A 17,663-nucleotide genomic window follows, 5' to 3' on the forward strand; every position below is an offset into this window, starting at 1 on the left:
GGAGGCACAGGGTGAAAATGTAGCTAGATTATTTTTCTTTAATATCTGGGCTTAGACCCTTCCTGACATGTTTGTACCGTTGGCATATCCTTGCCCTCTGCAGTCCCGACTGTCTATCCCTTTGTCTTCAAGCACATTTTAAATCATTCCTGCTATCTCACTTCCTGTTTTTCTGTGAAAGTTCTTAAATTCTAAGAACCTTTCTGTGATCTCCCAGTCGTCTGTTTCTTTGTTATACCTCACATATCTGATGAGCACCACATTCTGCTCAGTGTGGGAAATGTCTGGTGTAGCATGACTGAAAAATATATAGCATCTTCCCTTTCCTTTAAAATTGTTCTCAAAATTCTTCTGCTACTAAACTGACTTTTTGCAAGTGCTCATTAAGCAGTGGATCGTAATGAGACAAAAGCTCTAGTATGCCTAAGAACTTTCCATTATGGGTATCATCTAGGTCTTTGGTTTTACCCCTGAAAGGAAAATTCCTTGATGCCAAGTGCAGTGTTACATCCAGGATTCTCTGCAAGAGAGCTCTGCTTTTCTCAGTTTCTGTTTGGATCTGCTTTTACAACTGAGAGTCAATGCCACTAACAGCCATTACTGACTGTTGCAAGTATGTGCCGTATTCTTCTCATGGACAGGGAATTTATCATACCTCCTACGCCACTTTACATCATACATTTTATATCCCTTTTGGCTGTTCAGTGCACTAAGAGAAGGTATTTTTTGTAAATGAGAGAAAAGCACACATGGGAGGCAACACAGCGCATTAGAAGATTTGCTTTAAGTTACCCAGTCTCTCTTCACCTTTTCCCTCCATTGGCTGCCTTGCTGTACAATAAGTATTCTGGGAATGCTTTTCCCTCAGAATCCTGTGGCAGTAGTACATCATCCTCATCTCTTGTAGACAGTGCCCTAACAAAAGCCTCCCTGTCAGTCAAATCCGCTGGCCACAAAACCTGACTTCTGCCTTCTTCCACCATGCATCTCTCATTCTCGTCATCACTGAAACTTTCTTTCACTTCTACCTTTCCCTCCACACTTCTTCCTCCTCCTAGAGCCCTGGCTCTGTAGGATCCACACAATGCATGTGGATGTACATGTATACTGTGATATATACAGTATATTAAAATATGCCATATACCAATAAATGACACTAACACTACAGAACATTGACACAAACCACCACTTGATTACATACATTAGATATGATAGATTTGTGTGTGTGTGTGTGTGTGTGTGTGTGTACAGCCTGATCTCACAATCAAAACGTACATATTTAGACGTAAATTAAAACTGTCCAATACGTATGTGCCTTTACGTATTTACAGTGTCATTTACGTATTATCTGGACGTAATTACAGGTTCGATACGTATCGAAATTTACGTAAAAACAACCTCAAATACGTACAGATAGAACGTGTTCTCTGAACAGTCAGTTATCCATAAAAATTTGCTCATGAAGCTGCTTTTCAATGCGTATCTGATTAATTTGTTTAATATTTATGTATATTTCCCCTTTTTATGTATTTTTTTGATAAATGTAAGATCCCTATACCCCACCAGAACCTAAACCTACTCATTTTATACAGAATGTTAAAATAATAAAACATAATAAAACACAATTTTAGCAAAAATATAACATTAAAACGATATTTTGAGCCACTAACTTTAATCCTACACCTACCCCTAAACCTACCCATAACCATTTCTTAAAACTACATAACGTTACTGTTATAAATAAACAAATAACAGACAAACAAACGTAACGTTAATCATTTATTTTTTGCAAAAATATCAAAAGTGGTACCAAAAGTAGTTGTTATGGTAAAAAAAAAAAAGAGCAAGAGAGACGGAGAACCCCACACAGACTCCCTCGAATGATGGGATAAGTCATTAACATTAAGGTGTTGCTCACCTTCTTCACTTGGACAGGGAGGGGTGCAATTATGGGGAGACTGGGGTGCAGCTGACTCATCTGTTGTTAAGTCTGCTAAAAGGGTCATGGACAATGATTTAATATGAGACTAAAGGCTTTAATGTGTTTCATAAAAAAAAATAAAGAACTAACATTTTGTACAGAAAGCTGAAAACAGACTACTGGATTCAGAATGAGTTGATCAACACCCCAAAGCTTGACTGTAATTATTACCTCTATATCTGTTGACATTTTATTCCAACATTACAGTTTTGATGCTGTTTCATGTCAGATGATTGTGTTACATGTGTTAGTATTCTTTTTTCTTCTTAACTTTTTATTTTATTTTATTTTTATTTTGTGCAGAAGATGTGTACTGGCGCCCTCTACCGTTTAATAATGAAAACACAGATTCTAGGAGTATAGCTCAAATATATTTAGATTTTTTGTAAGTCAAGTATACTTAAATGTCATTTTAAGTATATTTATGAGGAGTACATAAAGGCCATTTCTGAGAAGTACATAAAAAGTCAACTAAAACCATACTCTCCTATTTTAGTATACAAATAGCACACTTGAATAAACTTCTTTTCCAATTACGTGGGCATATTTGCTCTAAGGAAATTTTTTTTTAAATCGAGAAATTGAGTTTAGCTGGTGTCTCTCACTCTCAGTGCACACAGTTGCATGCATCTCAAAGCATTCTTCACCACAAACCTCTGGCTGCACATCATGGTTTCGGCTTTCTAGTCACCGTCATTTGATTACAGTTACAGTATTGTTTTTTTTATTTCCTTCTTCTGCACGTCTCCCTTGCATATTTGCATGAAGCTCTTTTGTTTGAAATGAAAGGTGTTGTGTCTCTTTATCGCTGCGTGTCGCTGCTGAACGCAGTGCGCTTTTTCGCCAGCCTTGCTTTGGTTCAGTCATGTGATGGTTCCTGCGTCTCCAGCGAACAGAGAAACTACCCGCTTCTCAGACGAAAAACTCTCCCAGAGAAGAGACTGAAGCTATGGGGTGCTGTTTCAGCACCGGGAGCAACCAGGTAGATGAAGCTTTATCCAATATACACGCAAACAGCTAATAAATACAAAACAATGTGGCGTTTAAATCCCTGAAACAAGAATTACATACAACAGCCATTTAATGTTGGTGTGTGTTATTAAAGAACAGACTACAACAATACTACAAAACTACAATATCGTTAATTGCGCCTATTTGTCTAGTCAGAATTGTTTACTTCTAATGCTATAATGAGTTGATATGTAAATTGTCACAAACTGAAAGTAAGTTTTGGGAGCTTAGGCTCGTGACCTTAGTTTTTCTCAGACCACAATGGACTTTTTTTCTCGCCTTGTGTTTGTCTCTAAAATATTTCCCTAGTATTAATTTTTTTTTTTTTAATTCAGATTAAAGATCATTAAAGTAATGGACAGAGTCTGGGAAAGTGTTTTTCTAAAATATTACATTACAATACTACTTCCTAAAAAAAAGTAACTCATCGTGTTTTCCTTTCTGGTCTGGGCTTGCATGTTTGCTTTTAATATAAAACATATTATTTTTGGCAAATGTAAAAGCCATTTCACACAAAAAGTGAAATGAATCATCTTCAGGCTGAAGGAAATGTACATTTTTTTTTTTTTTTAAAGTCATGGTTTTAGGCTACTATTGCTTCCTCTAAAGAGTGAACCGATGGTTTTTCAGGAGGTGTAATGATTATGATTTTGAACAGCCTCCTTTCGGCTTTCTGTGCAGGACGACTCAAAGAAGCCATTGATTCCTGACCCAAACTTAGACAGAAAACCCACCAATTGCTCAGATCGAAACGCAGACAGCCTGTCGTCCAGCCGCACAAATGAACAAGACCTGCATGCAGCCATCGTGCAGCGGACAGCCCTGTACGACTCGCACAATCCCTTTCACTGTGGCTGTTGAGTCATTTATAACACGGTTTGTTTGCAGTTTGATCTGTTCACTGATTAAAACCCACTTTTCTTGTTCTCCTGGTTAGGAACATAATTGACGTGTCAGCTGTTATTTCTCAAGGCCTGGAACAACATGAATACATGGACAGAGCCAGACAGTACAGGTGTGTTACACTACTACTGAAATGCCATTGATGCCAATGGAGTGACGTCATAAACTTGCAACACTAGCTGTGTAATGTCATTTATTTTTTATTTATTTTTTTATAGCATCAAGATTGTAGCTAAAATTTTATATTACCGTATTTTTCGGACTATAAGTCGCACCTGAATATAAGTCGCATCAGTCCAAAAATACGTCATGATGAGGAAAAAAACATATATAAGTCGCATTTATTTAGAACCAAGAGTTCACATTACCGTCTCCAGCCACGAGAGGGCGCTCTATGTCTTCAGTGTAGACTACAGGAGAACTGAGCAGCATAGAGCGCCCTCTAGCGACTGGAGACGGTAATGTTTTCTATTGGTTCATTTCTCTTGGTTCATTTCTCTCAGTTCATGTCAAATTAATTTTGATAAATGAGTCGCACCTGACTATAAGTCACCAAGCCAAACTATGAAAAAAAGTGCGACTTATAGTCCGGAAAATACGGTAGTTCAAGGGACTGTCCACCCTAAAAAAATTGTGATTATTTACTCACTCTTATGTCATTCTGTATGATTTTCTTTCTTAAAGGTTTCTGCGGGTCTTAATTGCTAATTGTGGGTCTTAAGTCTTAATTGCTCCTTCCATACATTAAGGCCTAAAAAGGTATTAAAATCAGAGTCTTAAATTCATAGTTATCACATAAGATGTTGCATGCACTGCAAAAAAAAAAAAAAAAAAAAAAGAAAAATAATATCCTACTCTATACTTTTTGCTTTCCAATATCCTTAAATCAGGATGAGTTTAATTTAGATGCGAAGTGAAGTCTTGTTTCCTGAGAAACTGAAATTAAAGCTTAAGCTTTCTTTTTGTGTGAAATTAATTTAAAAAAATGGTAACACTTTATAATAAGGTTCCATTAGTTAATGTTAGTTAACTGCTTTAATTAACGTGAGCTAAGCAAGAACAAACCTTCTACAGCATTTATTAATCTTAGTTAATGGTAATTTCAACATTTACTAATGCATTATTTGAAACAAAGGTGGTGCTTGTTAACATTTGTTTAATGCATTGTCAATTAGCATGAACTAACAATGAATAACTGTATTTTCATTAACTAACATTAACTAATTGAACCTTATTCTAAAGTGTTACCAAAAAATCTATTGAAGTTGCATCTTCAATCATTGAAGCATTGCTAATTCAAAACATTTACATTTTGTGTAACATTTACACAGTTACACGTGTTCCATTCAATATATTCCTTACATTTTCTTTACTTAGTCTCAAAAAGGTCTTAAGAAGAACCTAATTTACTTGAATAAACCCTGCAGAAACCCTGCTCGTCTGTGGAATATAAAAGAAGATGTTTTGCTAAATGTTTCAGGTCCCATTGACTTCAATGGTATTTTTGTCCTCACAGTAGAAGTCAATGAGACCCGAAACCATTTTTTTTAACCAACATTCTTCAAAATATCTTATTTTGTGTTCCAATGACACAAGCAGGAATAAACGATGACAGGTTTAATTTGTGGATGGACCTTTTGCTTTGTACTCCTTTTTAAATGTCCCTGCAGTGTGTGTGTGTGTGTGTGTATGTGTGTGTTTTAGTTATGCATTGAGCTGAATCATATGTGTTTGTGTTAAAGCACCAAGGTAGGGGTGTTGAACAGAACATGGTCTCAGAAGAAACCCGTTCCTCTTCCGTCACTGAGCAGCCAACCTCACCAAGTGCTCGCCGCTGACCTGGTCTCAAACGCAGATGTACAGCAGGTGAGACTCGGTTTCATTGTGCACATGCACTTGGATGTTATTTAATGACCTGCTCACAATGCACTAGACGGCTTTTGCCATGCCACGATATATGTATAAAGTACATGTACAAGAGAGGGTGCATTTATTACTCTAAAGACAGATATAGCGTTTATTTTAAATGCAAGTCTTTTAATATTCAGGTCACTGAAGGACGCTGGATACGATGAAGTCATATTTTGAACACTTAATGCATCCTTGCTTCTTTCAAAAAAAGAAACAAAACATTTCCTGTCCGCAATCTTTTGAACAGTAGTGTATATAAATGATAAATAAAAACAATTTATGCATTTGTTATCAGCTGATTCATCGATCTATCACAAGAAATAATGGACATTATTCAGAGTATTGTTTGATTTATTGAATTTTTTCCCTCCTCAGGTGTCTAAGATCGCGGCGTACGCCTACAGCGCCATCTCACAAATCAAAGTAGATGCCAAGGAAGAGTTAGTGGTGCAGTTTGCTATACCATGATCATTTATTTATTTATTTTTTCTGAGAAAGATATTTCATCAGCTGAACAACCACTGTATTTTTAAACAACAGTACAGTCCACGTGATGCAATTTGACTGTACTTCAGTCCCTCACAGCCTTGTTTACATCGTGGCCCGTCTTATGAATAATCACTCTGTCAAATCCGACTGTTTTGGACGGGGAGGTGGGTCTGAATTGTTGCTGTCGAAACTTGTAAATTGTAAATGATGTTCTTGTGTCGATGCCTTTTAATGTACAGAGTGTAAAGTGATTAAGATGAATTATTACTTTGCGTTCTTTCCTGACGGAGTTTGAAATGCCACACAGTATGTTTGTGTAATCATTTATTTTGATTTTATATATTTATGCAAGCTCACAGACAGTGTGGCACGATTAACTCTTTAGATCATGTCAAGGCACTTTTTCTTTTTCTTTTGGGATTTTTAAAGGGATAAAATGCGCTGCAATACTTTGTTTTCGGTTGCAGTTTACTAATAGTGTACCTAAATGTGAAATTTTACCTGATTTACAGAGATAACTCTATTTAGGCTAGTACCAGAAATGTAATCTTAATAGTCTGTTTTTTGTTTAACAAGATGACACATTAAAGAAATTCAAAATTTTTAATGTTGTTTTATTGTACTGAATGTGTGTAGTATAAATTTATTGGTGGTAAGTACAATGAGAATATTTTTGTTGTTGTGTGAATATACAGTAAGTTCAAATTTGGTCCCCTTTATCATGGAAAAAATCCCGTACTCGAGTCTCACCAACACAAGATGGCAAATTGACGTCAGGTCCTCCACACTTAGCCCTGATTGGTTAAACTGAACCAGTGATGTTAAGAAAAAAAAATGCATTGCATTGAATGCACCTTATTTTGGCCATTACTGATTCTAAATAACAAGACAAAAATTTTAGTACCTTACTACCTTTCTGGGCCATAAAACATTTCAGTTCCATAGCGTTCTATGCAGAGCCAGAAAACTCTCGGACTTCATTCAAAATATCTTAATTTGTGTTCTGAAGGTGCACAAAGGTCTTACAGGTTTGGAACGACACCAGGGCGAGAAATTAATGACAGAATTTTCATTTTTGGGTGAACTATCCCTATTAAGTAATCCAGGTTGCATGTAATCAGTTACTACCCAGCTCTGATTATCAGTGTTGTAGGTAACGCGAAGTTATGCAATCAGATTACTTTTTTTTCAAGTAACTAGCAAAGTAATGCATTACTTTTTCATTTACAAGGAAATATCTTAGTTACTTTGTTTTCGCATTTATTGAATGACAGCACTCGTGTTGAGAGAAATCAAAGGCATGAACGTAAACTCATCACACTTGAACAAAAAAAGATTCAGTATTTTTCAAAATTAATAAAAACAGTGAAATACAACTTCAGAATAATAGATGCATGCAAACCTGCAATACTTAAATAGTAACTAAACCCTAAACCAACTTTTTTTAGTTAATGATCTATAAGAATGGTGCTTTATTAGTGCTGTTCATTGTTTAGAATAACTTTTTTGACATTTGAGTATAAAGTGTTTTAATTCTACAATATATGTTGTAAAAACGTCTGAGTGCTGCTCTCTTCAGGTTGAACGGTGGCTACTGCAGTTGATTTTTCCTATTGGATGTTGCGGTGGCAAGTGACGTAAGCGGTGGCAGGTGACGTAAGCAGTTTCCAGCTCACCACGCCCCTTGGTACGAGCTACCACGCCCCTGGCAGTATAAAACCATCTTGTTCCGTCAAAATCACTGTAGTGAGTCAGGAGTTGGAATTGCGAGTATTGAAAACGACCAGGAAAGACAAATATCCTTTAGCCATATAATCTCATTTTATTAAACTGTCTTTGCTGCTGTCTTTCAATGATTCAATTCAACCAGCAAAAATAACGTAAAACATATTTTTAGTTTCCTATTTTTATTGCTGAAAAGAGAAAAATTAGCACAGATCAGAAATAGTAACGCAATATAGTAGTGATGCACTCTATGTCGATATTTTCAATATCACGCATAATATTCATAGACAGTAAAGGAAATAGATAAGATAATATTTTGTACATGAAATATGTACAAAAGGGTCATCTTTATTTGACCCTCTAACTTTAACACTGAATGTGTATGTGTAAAGACCTCTAACTAGCTTGCTCTATTATTATTATTATTATTATTTTATTCTATCTGTTTTCTTTTTATTTATTATATTAGTTAAATTCCCATGCTACGTGTACTGTGTTAACCTAACTGAGACTTGTTATAGCACTTATATATATAATTGCTCTTTTTGTTGTTTTTGATTGCTTCCACTGTCTTCATCTGTAAGTCGCTTTGGATAAAAGCGTCTGCTAAATGAATAAATGTAAATGTAAATATGTTCGGTGAATGAGCGGAATTGACGTCATAACGTCTTGCGTAGAGACGGAAGTCACGTGACGCGATTGGGATTCTGTCATGTGATGTTCCTGCTTTTGCAGCGAAGCTATTTACAGTCCAGACAAACAAACCTCTTCTAAGACGAAAACCGCACTCAGAGAAGAGCCTGAACCTGCTGGACGGCTGTCATGGGGTGCTGTTTCAGCAGCGATAGCGAAACATCGCAGCAGGTAGATCAGATTTCATCAGTATGCGGCCAAACAGCTGGAAAACACCGCTGAATCACAGACAGCACGCGCTTAATGTTGCTGTGTGTTTATGATTCTCCAAGAATAGACCAGTGTTGAGTGTGTTTCAAAACTTTTACAAACTTACTCTAATGCCTAGTTTTATTAAATCATTAGTCTAATCAGAATTACTGCTTGGGGCATGATGAATAGACATGGGACATCTCATACATTTACAGTAACTGTAGATAGAACATAGAAATGACAGTGTTTCCACTCACAGAAAACAAATATAACAGTGGCCTTTTAAATCCAGGCCTGGAGTTTTCTATTTCTGTATAACGTTGCAAAAGTCTGAGACTGCATTGAGAATCTGTGGTTTATAAATGATTTATTATTTCGGTCGATTTAAAACAACAATGGGAAAAAAATGCGAATCAATTTAAAATTAAAATATTTTTATATTTTTATTGTGCTTAATGTATTATATTTTCTTAATATATTTCAATTTTATTTTTTCATTTTAAATTTTATTTGTATAGCGCATTTACAACAGCCACATATATTTATTTATTAATTTATTCAGGTTTTTTTTATTATAAATTATCTCAGACCACACTGGATTTATTTTATTTTTCTACTTGTGCTCTTAAATATTTAATGGATTTTTAAATGAAATAATTTATTAAGGCAAGTCTCTGTGAAACCATTAAAATCCTTATGCACGAATCACTAATAGTAAAAAAATAAAAATAAAATAATAGAAATGGATTCTTTGTAAAAATCACTTTTGGGCAGGTTCCTGTTTGGTTAAATATGATGTAATTTAATAAGAAGTTGGCGTTTGTGCTTATGATGCAAGAAGTCGTTTAGAGGATGCTGTTAACCAGAGGAACTTATAGCAGTATATAAATAACAGGTTTAGTTCCCCTGGAGCAACTTGGCAACATTCAAAATGTAATAACTGCAGACTCTAATGCAACTTTATTTAATTTTTATAGGGTGTGTGGCATAATGGTTAGACAAATAGCTATTTAGTCATTGTTTTAGCCTACTATTGTGTATACAGTAATGATGTGTAATGATCATGCAACTATTTTTGACTCCAATGTGCAGAATGAAGAGGTGAAGCCATTGATTCCTGACCCAAACTTAAACAAAATACCCACCAATGGCTCGGATCGAAACGCGGACAGCCTGCTGTCCAGCCGCACAGATGAACAGGCCCTGCTCACGACCATCCTGCAGCGGACAGCCCTGTACGACACGCATGCCCTCGAGTCATTTATTAGGCTGTTTGTAGAGTTAAAACTCACTTTTCTTCTCCTTGTCCTGTTAGGAACATAATTGATGTGTCGGCTGTTGATTCCCAAGGCATGGAGCAACATGAATACATGGACAGAGCCAGACAGTACAGGTGTGTAGGTGTATGTGACGTCATAACCATGCAGCATTTGTGTGATATGTCAAGTTTTGAAGCTGATGAAGATTGCACATGCATTATGCATTGAGCTGAATCATATGTGTTTGTGTTAAAGCTCCAAGCTGGAGGTCTTGAGCAGAACGTTGTCTCAGAAGAAACCCGTTCCTCTTCCGTCACTGAGCAGCCAACCTCACCAAGTGCTCGCCGCTGACCTGGTCTCAAACGCAGATGTACAGCAGGTGAGACTCGGTTATTAAATGACCGTCTCAGTGTGCATTGGACTGCCTTTTACATTCCAAAGCCTGGTGGGAAAGCAATAAGTGATAAAAGAAAACTAGATATCAATTCAGTCAATATGTAATATATAGTCCAATATATAAATAAGCTGTGCAGTTGACATGCATGCATAAATTCTTTAAACAACTGTTTTTATATAATATCTATATATGTATTAAAGATGCATGTATGAATCTGTAAATATGCTACTGTTCTGAAGATAGAGGTTTATTGGGATTTTTTTTAAAATTATATTTAGGAATGAAGATGATGATCACAAGGCATGCATTTGCTACAGTATAAACAGTAACATTGTGAAAACTATTATTAGAATTTAATGTAACTTCTATTTTAGTATTTTTGTGTATCAGTGTTCTATATATTAAGAAATTGATCACTTTTGATCATGTTAATGCATCCTTGTTAGACAAAAGTATTAATTTCTTTTAAAAACTTCTACTGTCCTCAAACTGTTGAGCAGTAGTTAAAACAACTGATGACATATATTGTGCAATTTTTCACTGGCCACGCTTTTGGCGATGTGAAATGTATTCGATGTATTGGTCTGTCACTAGAAATGATGCATATTATTCAGCTTTTTTGTTTGATTCATTGCATTTTTTCCCTCCTCAGGTGTCTAAGATCGCGGCGTACGCCTACAGCGCCATCTCACAAATCAAAGTAGATGCCAAGGAAGACTTGGTGGTGCAGTTTGCTATACCATGATTCAGAAGTTGGACCTCCTTCTCCCCAGTTCCTCTGTTTCTGTGTCTAATTCTAGCCCTTTTCACTCCTCCGTTGTCCTTCCAAACCTCTTGAAATGCAGACGCACATCTCGTTGTTCTCTGAATGCGATGCAGATAAATATAATTCACCCCAATAAGAGCTCCTTGTGTAAATCCGTCAGCCACTGAGAGGGTAAAAACATCTGATCTCCTTTTTTTTTTGGTCAAGTTGCATTTGATCGGTAACCGGTAGTTTTTCATGCATTCATCAAACTCTTTTTCAACAAATACACCACAAATCTATTTTTAGTTCTATTTGTTCTAGTTGATTTTTTGTTGGTTTTTCAGTGTCCTGATTGGAGATTGTTAAACCAAGAAGCACATCCAGACTTCTCTTCAATTACTCTTATACTAAAGTTAACTCTATATTTACTTGGTTTGGCTGGGTCATCTTAACACAAAGGTTACGGTTCAGTTCAGTAATTCTGGAATCACTGGGTTTAGAGTTCATTATTTCTGATTCAATTTCATAATCGTATGCAGAGGTCCCAGATTTGGGATGCAGATTCATATGGGCAACATAAATAATATTTCTGTCTAACCAGAGTAACACACATTAACCATTGTTTGTTTCTTAACTAATTTGGATGCAGAACGTGTATGTTTTGTGCGACTAATCTGCTTGAAATTCTATCGAATTTATTTTCATCTGGTTTAGATTTTGAGTCTATCACACAAATTAATTCGGACTTGCAAATTTAGACATTAATTTCTGTTTTTGTTTTCCTCTTTTTGCTATAAGACCTTAATCAGGTTAGATGCCATATTGAATTTTACACAATGAAAACAAGGTTGTGATGCATAGACTTACCTCAGAGGCTTTACAGTAGCACACACTGTACAAAGATCATGTAACATCTTTTAAACTATTTATGAAGTTTTGTCTATTGAAAATTATCTTCGGAAATAATTTTTGTGAGCACATTGTTAAACAACAGAACAATCGATTAAACGCACTGCACTGAAGTCCCTCACAGCCTCGTTTTCATTCTGGTTAACAATTAAATATGGATTTACTCTCACTGAGGTGTATATCACAATCATTTTTATAAATCAGTGGCATATATGTATTTTTAAACTATCTCGGTACGTTTCACGTACTGTGCCACGTCATATCAGTTATTAATTAATTAGAGATTTTAAATCCTCTGCTATTGCTTTTAACGGAAGAGAAAGTGTTTCTTTTACCGTGCACCTTTCCTATAACCTTCAAACGGTCATGCAGTCTTACTGTAAAAAAATTAATAAAATAAAAAGACGAACACTGGTTAAACCGAGCCAGAACAGCGTGGCCTGTCTAAAGAATTATCATACTGTCAAATCCGAGTGTTTTGGACAGGGAGGTGGGTCTGAATTGTCGCGGCGGGAATTCGTAAATTGTAAATGATGCTCTTTTGTCCATGCCTTTAATGTACAGAGTGTAAATTGATTCGAGTGGGAAGTGTAAACGGCTCTACGGTGCCCCCTGGCTGCGTTATGCCTTAGTTGTAAGGCTTTGAGATCCGTAGCTTGTTTTTCGCGAAGCAAACGAGGATGCGTTTACCTTGCCTGTTCTACTTTTAAAATAAAAAAAAGATATTATTACATTGCTTTAACTTAGTCATCTAATTTCTTTCTTTTTTGTTTAGTTTTTTTGCTGTTGTGCCGACAAAACAAAGAACTCGTGAATTCGTAAAAATTTGCGTTCTTTCCTGACGGAGTTTGAAATGCCACACAGTATGTTTGTGTAACTATTTATTTTGATTTTATATATTTATGCAAGCTCACAGACAGTGTGGCGCAATTAACTCTTTAGATCATGGCAAGGCACTTTTCTCTTTCTTTTGAGATTTTAAAAGGGATAAAATGCGCTGCAATACTTTGTTTTCTGTTGCAGTTTACTAATAGTGTTCAAGTTTGTTACGTAAATGTGGAATTCTACCTGATTTGCAGAAGAAAAACAAACATTTCTTAGGCTAGTACCAAAAATCTCAATGTTTTGTTAAAACTGTTTTTGTTGAATGAAATTATGCATTAAAGACTTTCAAAATTGTATTTTTTATTTTGTCTTAGTAAATGTGTGTAGCAGATATACATTGGTGGTGAGTGCAATGAGAAAACTTTGTTAATCCATTCTTGAATTTGCTAAGTGCAGTTCTCAAAGAAACGTTGTGGCATGCCTTTAAAGATTTTCTAGTCAAATTGATGTTTTGTTTTTTTTGTTGCTTAAGATCTTTCACCACTTCATGTGGCTTTATCAACAATAATGAAGAAACACTGACCAAAGCAACTCATCCTCTACTACTATTTTACTACTAGATTTAGAGTTAGCCTCTCTGTAGTAGATCAAACCATAGCTATATCTCCACATCAGGATGTCGGGTGGAGAAGGTTCAGTCCACTTTGCTGTGACTCATGGTTTTGAGTGGGTTTCTTCTCCTCTGCCAAACTGAAGTCAGCTCCCGTTCCTGTTTGGTCACGGCGCTGAAATCAATCATCTTCACATGAGGAAGCGTGCTGATCAAATGTGCCCTACAAGAGAGGCAGAAAAGCTATTTAGTGAAAGAATTAGTCTTATTTTTTAAACACGCAATGCAAAAAAATCTTAGTTGTACTTAAAGTAACATTTGGGCAAACCTTACGAAATATACGTTTATTCAAGTGTGCTATTAGTATACTTAAACTAAGAAAAGTATACTTTTAGTGTACTTTTTATGTACTCCTCAGAAATATATTTAAAATTACATTTATGTATACTTGACTTATACTAACAAAAAGTCTAAATATATTTGAACTATACTTGTGCTCCTAGAATCCGTGTTTTCATTATTATACTGTAGAGGGCGCTAGTACACATCTTCTGTACATCATTTCCAAAAAAACACAAGTGAAGAAGAAAAAAAAACAATAGATACTAACACATGTAATGTTCACTTAAAGAAAACTTATGACTATACTTGAAGTATAAAAATACTAAACTAATAGTTTACTGAGACTATACTTCAAAGTGTACAAAGTATTTAATTAGTAATTAATAAGTTCACTTTTAGTATAATTGCAGTAAAGCTACAAACATAGAGGTAAACTAGTAGTTTACTCAAAGTTTACTACTGTTTATACTTTTATATACTTGAAAGTGGGCAGATGTAGTCGCAAAGAGTACACTTACAAGTATCCTACTAGAACACTGATATTTGTATACTTGCTAGATAAAGTATACTTAAAAATATACTTGTACTTTACTGAAGTATACTTAATAAAATAAACTTGAAGTGTACTACTTTTTGAGGAAGGGAAAACATAGTTTCAATCCTTTCTCTTTGAGAAATAGCCGGACATTTTCTTGTGAGATTGTAAGAATGGTTTTACACATGCACATGTCGTGTGTGTATTGAAACTATATGTGATTACAGTTGCTATTCACAGGACAGCAGAGGTTTGTAACCAGATCCTAACCGCAGTTTCAGCACCTGTTGTGCCAAAAAAACACGACCAGTGCAGAGATCCACAGCGGAAAATCACAGAGTTCACATACAGCAGCACAAGCTCCTTGTATTTGACATAAAGCGTTTTAAGGGCGCACCAGTGCAAAAAAATTACAATTTTGTTAACGTTTACTCATCTACAGTCATGCCATGTGACGTTTTTCTTCTTCTTTTTTTTTTTTTGGTGTTGCATGGAAGAAAGTAAGTCATACAAGTTTGGAATGACATAAGGGTGAAGAATGATGACCGAATTGTCATTTTTGGAAACCCCTCTGCTCCCTGACTCGTGCATCTAACTGACCTTTGACCTTCGACCTTACCTGTAGTCACGCTCGGTCACTATGGGATTGCCGTGCAGAGTGATGGTGTGGAGAAATGGCAACGCAGCAAGTTTATCCACTTCTGACAACTTACAAACACGGTTTCCATGCAGATACAACAAGCGTAGCTCTTTAAGTTGAGTGAGAACCTGACAGAAAGAGAGAGAATGATGTTCTTTTTCCTTATTTCAGTAATTACACAAATGCTTGTTCTCAGCTGTCAGACTGAGGTGGGAAAGAAAGTGCGTACTGGGTGGATGTGTTGAAACTCGTTGAAGGAGAGGTCGAGCCAGGCCAGACGTGTGGGCTCAGCGTAAAGAGCGGAGAGCGTGTCCATCAGTCCCGTCAGGTCTGAGAGGAAGTTGTTGTTGAGTCTGAGCGTTGAGCTGAGGATCTTCTGCTCTGAGTCACGCTTTAGCGGACGAGCGCCTGGATTAGGTTCATCAGAGAGCATATCTACAAAAAACACAAAGTAAATAGTGCTTTATAAGAAAAGCAGTGCACTGCATTTAGTATTTTGTACACATAAATACAGACTGATAAGTGTTGTTTATATACCATTTTATGATGAGAACTCTATATGATCAATTAGTTACCTCTAATAATGCCCAGGACGATATACAGAATACAATAAAATTACAATGAGAAACAAAATCAAAAAGGGGATTTAAAGCAAAACACACTGGAAAGAGTGATACGTTTTGAGAATTACATTTCACTAAATAATTGCAAAGTTTTTTTGTTCTTAGACAATTTAATTGACTATTTCTTTCATAAAAAAAAAAAAATTATAATAATATTTGGATCTGTGAATGTGGGATTTGGTACGATTTTCAGATTTATTAATAAATGTAATTTTTAAAGACTTATTTAGACTTATACAACTCACTCCTAACTTAATAATAATTACACATGTGCAATTCACTCCTAATAAAACCAAAAAATCTTGGACGGGGACAAATTATATTTACGTCAGCAGATGTTATGTAAGGCATGTCCTGTCTTAAAAATATTTTTTATATATATTTTTTAAAAATATATATTAATTAATTATTTATAAATATTAAATTAAATGTATTTATTTATAAATAAATATAATAAATCATATTTATTTATTTTCATATGTGTGTTGATGAAACTGTTATACAATCAATTGGTTGTAAAACAATATTAATTACAGTTTCTCTTTTTGTTTATAACATATCTGCTTAATAATCAGCTATTAAAATAAATTTTCATACCGATATTCAAAACTGCTCGCTTCTGTAAAGATCCGATTCATTTGAAAGATCCGATTCAGAAGAACGACTCGTTTGCGCATCTGACTATTCTATTTCACTCGAAAACGTGCCTTATTTAGGAACCACAAATGCATTTCGATTGTCATTACAGTTGGAAGGCAGAAAAATAATTCTGACTAAAATATTAAGGCGTTTAATCTATAACTGAAACCGATATTTTAAAAGTATGAACAGTAGAAACGCACCTGAAACTGTATTTAGCTCCCGAAATGAAAAGTCCACTGGAGATCCGAACATGTTCCAACCTCCAGACTGCAGAAAACAATACAAAAAACTACAAAATACAATAATTCATCTTAAAATGAAGTTTAAAGCCATAAAGCAAAAAAGTACGGTTTTATATACAATGGCAGTAACCCATAGTAGCTCACGGGTCACGCTAGCAACAAGTTACCATGGAAACCATCGACATAGTATAGCATTCTGGGAAATGTAGTTCGCTTGTTTGTGTGGCGATTTTTCTTTGTCTGTTTCAAAATGGTTTTGTATTGTATATTTTCTAAATCCTCTAAAATTGGAATATACGTGACATTTGCTGTTTCCAAAAAAAAAAGTGGAGGGTTTTGACCGGTTTTGATGTTTTGACGGAGACAGACTTCCTACAGGGGCGTTGCGGAAGAAGCAGGGTTTCCATTGGCTACTTTGATTTGAGACAGCCAATGAGAGCGAAGCGTGTCGACCAATAGCTGTTCAGATACAGTGAACGACGTGAGTTTGAATTTGAAAACGTTTCACCGAGGGATTCAATGTTGCAAGCTTACTTCAGCTCACCCTAAAATCAAGGTAAAAAATAATAATATATAATTAATATATATTCAGCTTTATATGACGTTTGATGAGTGTACTGTTTTTGAAGTTTAAACTTTGTAAAAAGTTAGCGGGCGAAACGTTGCAAAGTAAACAAACGGTTCAAAACACACTTGACTTCATCGTTGTACGTTATATAATTATACTTCAGTTATGTTCATATTGACTTTATTTGTCCCACATAACACTTTTAATATGTTATATTTAGTGTGCAATATATTCAACAATAGATATGTGTTTGTGATTTCATTTTATTAAATGCATAGGTGTGCATTCTGTTCATTATCATCAAAATACACAAAAGTTGTCTTAAATCCTTAGAATATGGTTCACTTTGGCCTGTTGTAGCATATTTTATTCAGAAGTCTTAATCTAGGGGTAAAAATTAAGCACACTTCTTGGTGTA

The 17,663-nt window shown here is 35.3% G+C and overlaps 3 protein-coding genes across 4 annotated transcripts; 2 read left to right on the top strand and 1 right to left on the bottom strand.

Annotated features, from left to right (window-relative positions):
* The first annotated feature begins 2,809 nt into the window (after window positions 1–2,809).
* LOC113081250 (ragulator complex protein LAMTOR1-like) lies at window positions 2,810–6,860 on the top strand. Its single transcript, XM_026253324.1, has 5 exons — window positions 2,810–2,963; window positions 3,674–3,816; window positions 3,930–4,007; window positions 5,638–5,761; window positions 6,182–6,860. Exons 1-5 carry the CDS (start codon window positions 2,931–2,933, stop codon window positions 6,272–6,274), a joined length of 471 nt encoding a protein of 156 aa, XP_026109109.1. The 5' UTR covers window positions 2,810–2,930; the 3' UTR covers window positions 6,275–6,860.
* Window positions 6,861–8,712: 1,852 nt separating this feature from the next.
* On the top strand, window positions 8,713–11,788 carry LOC113081247 (ragulator complex protein LAMTOR1-like). The gene is made up of 5 exons (XM_026253321.1): window positions 8,713–8,884; window positions 9,998–10,140; window positions 10,221–10,298; window positions 10,420–10,543; window positions 11,214–11,788. Exons 1-5 carry the CDS (start codon window positions 8,843–8,845, stop codon window positions 11,304–11,306), a joined length of 480 nt encoding a protein of 159 aa, XP_026109106.1. The 5' UTR covers window positions 8,713–8,842; the 3' UTR covers window positions 11,307–11,788.
* A 1,811-nt stretch (window positions 11,789–13,599) lies between these two features.
* On the bottom strand, window positions 13,600–16,877 carry LOC113081248 (leucine-rich repeat-containing protein 51-like). 2 transcript variants are annotated; one of them, XM_026253322.1, is made up of 5 exons: window positions 16,845–16,877; window positions 16,636–16,702; window positions 15,400–15,605; window positions 15,150–15,298; window positions 13,600–13,876 (listed from the first exon to the last, which is right to left on the bottom strand). In XM_026253322.1, exons 1-5 carry the CDS (start codon window positions 16,860–16,862, stop codon window positions 13,738–13,740), a joined length of 579 nt encoding a protein of 192 aa, XP_026109107.1. In that variant the 5' UTR covers window positions 16,863–16,877; the 3' UTR covers window positions 13,600–13,737. The 2 variants fall into 2 exon arrangements, with proteins under 2 accessions (XP_026109107.1, XP_026109108.1); XM_026253323.1 differs by lacking the exon at window positions 16,845–16,877 and adding an exon at window positions 16,796–16,810.
* Between the last annotated feature and the right edge of the window lie 786 nt (window positions 16,878–17,663).

Source organism: Carassius auratus, unplaced genomic scaffold (assembly GCF_003368295.1).
Source record: "Carassius auratus strain Wakin unplaced genomic scaffold, ASM336829v1 scaf_tig00033530, whole genome shotgun sequence".
Taxonomy (NCBI): domain Eukaryota; kingdom Metazoa; phylum Chordata; class Actinopteri; order Cypriniformes; family Cyprinidae; genus Carassius; species Carassius auratus.

What these genes read in the sequence shown, in the direction of transcription:
- LOC113081250 (XM_026253324.1), top strand. Translation starts at nt 2,931, where the DNA reads ATGGGGTGCTGTTTCAGCACCGGGAGCAACCAG. An exon ending in TCAGCACCGGGAGCAACCAG is followed by an intron (nt 2,964 to 3,673) that starts GTAGATGAAGCT and finishes CTTTCTGTGCAG; the next exon opens with GACGACTCAAAGAAGCCATT. An exon ending in CAAACGCAGATGTACAGCAG is followed by an intron (nt 5,762 to 6,181) that starts GTGAGACTCGGT and finishes TTCCCTCCTCAG; the next exon opens with GTGTCTAAGATCGCGGCGTA.
- LOC113081247 (XM_026253321.1), top strand. Translation starts at nt 8,843, where the DNA reads ATGGGGTGCTGTTTCAGCAGCGATAGCGAAACATCGCAGCAG. An exon ending in ATCCTGCAGCGGACAGCCCT is followed by an intron (nt 10,141 to 10,220) that starts GTACGACACGCA and finishes TTGTCCTGTTAG; the next exon opens with GAACATAATTGATGTGTCGG. An exon ending in CAAACGCAGATGTACAGCAG is followed by an intron (nt 10,544 to 11,213) that starts GTGAGACTCGGT and finishes TTCCCTCCTCAG; the next exon opens with GTGTCTAAGATCGCGGCGTA.
- LOC113081248 (XM_026253322.1), bottom strand. An exon ending in AGTTTCAACACATCCACCCA is followed by an intron (nt 15,299 to 15,399) that starts GTACGCACTTTC and finishes TCTTTCTGTCAG; the next exon opens with GTTCTCACTCAACTTAAAGA. An exon ending in GTGACCGAGCGTGACTACAG is followed by an intron (nt 13,877 to 15,149) that starts GTAAGGTCGAAG and finishes CCTCTCTTGTAG; the next exon opens with GGCACATTTGATCAGCACGC.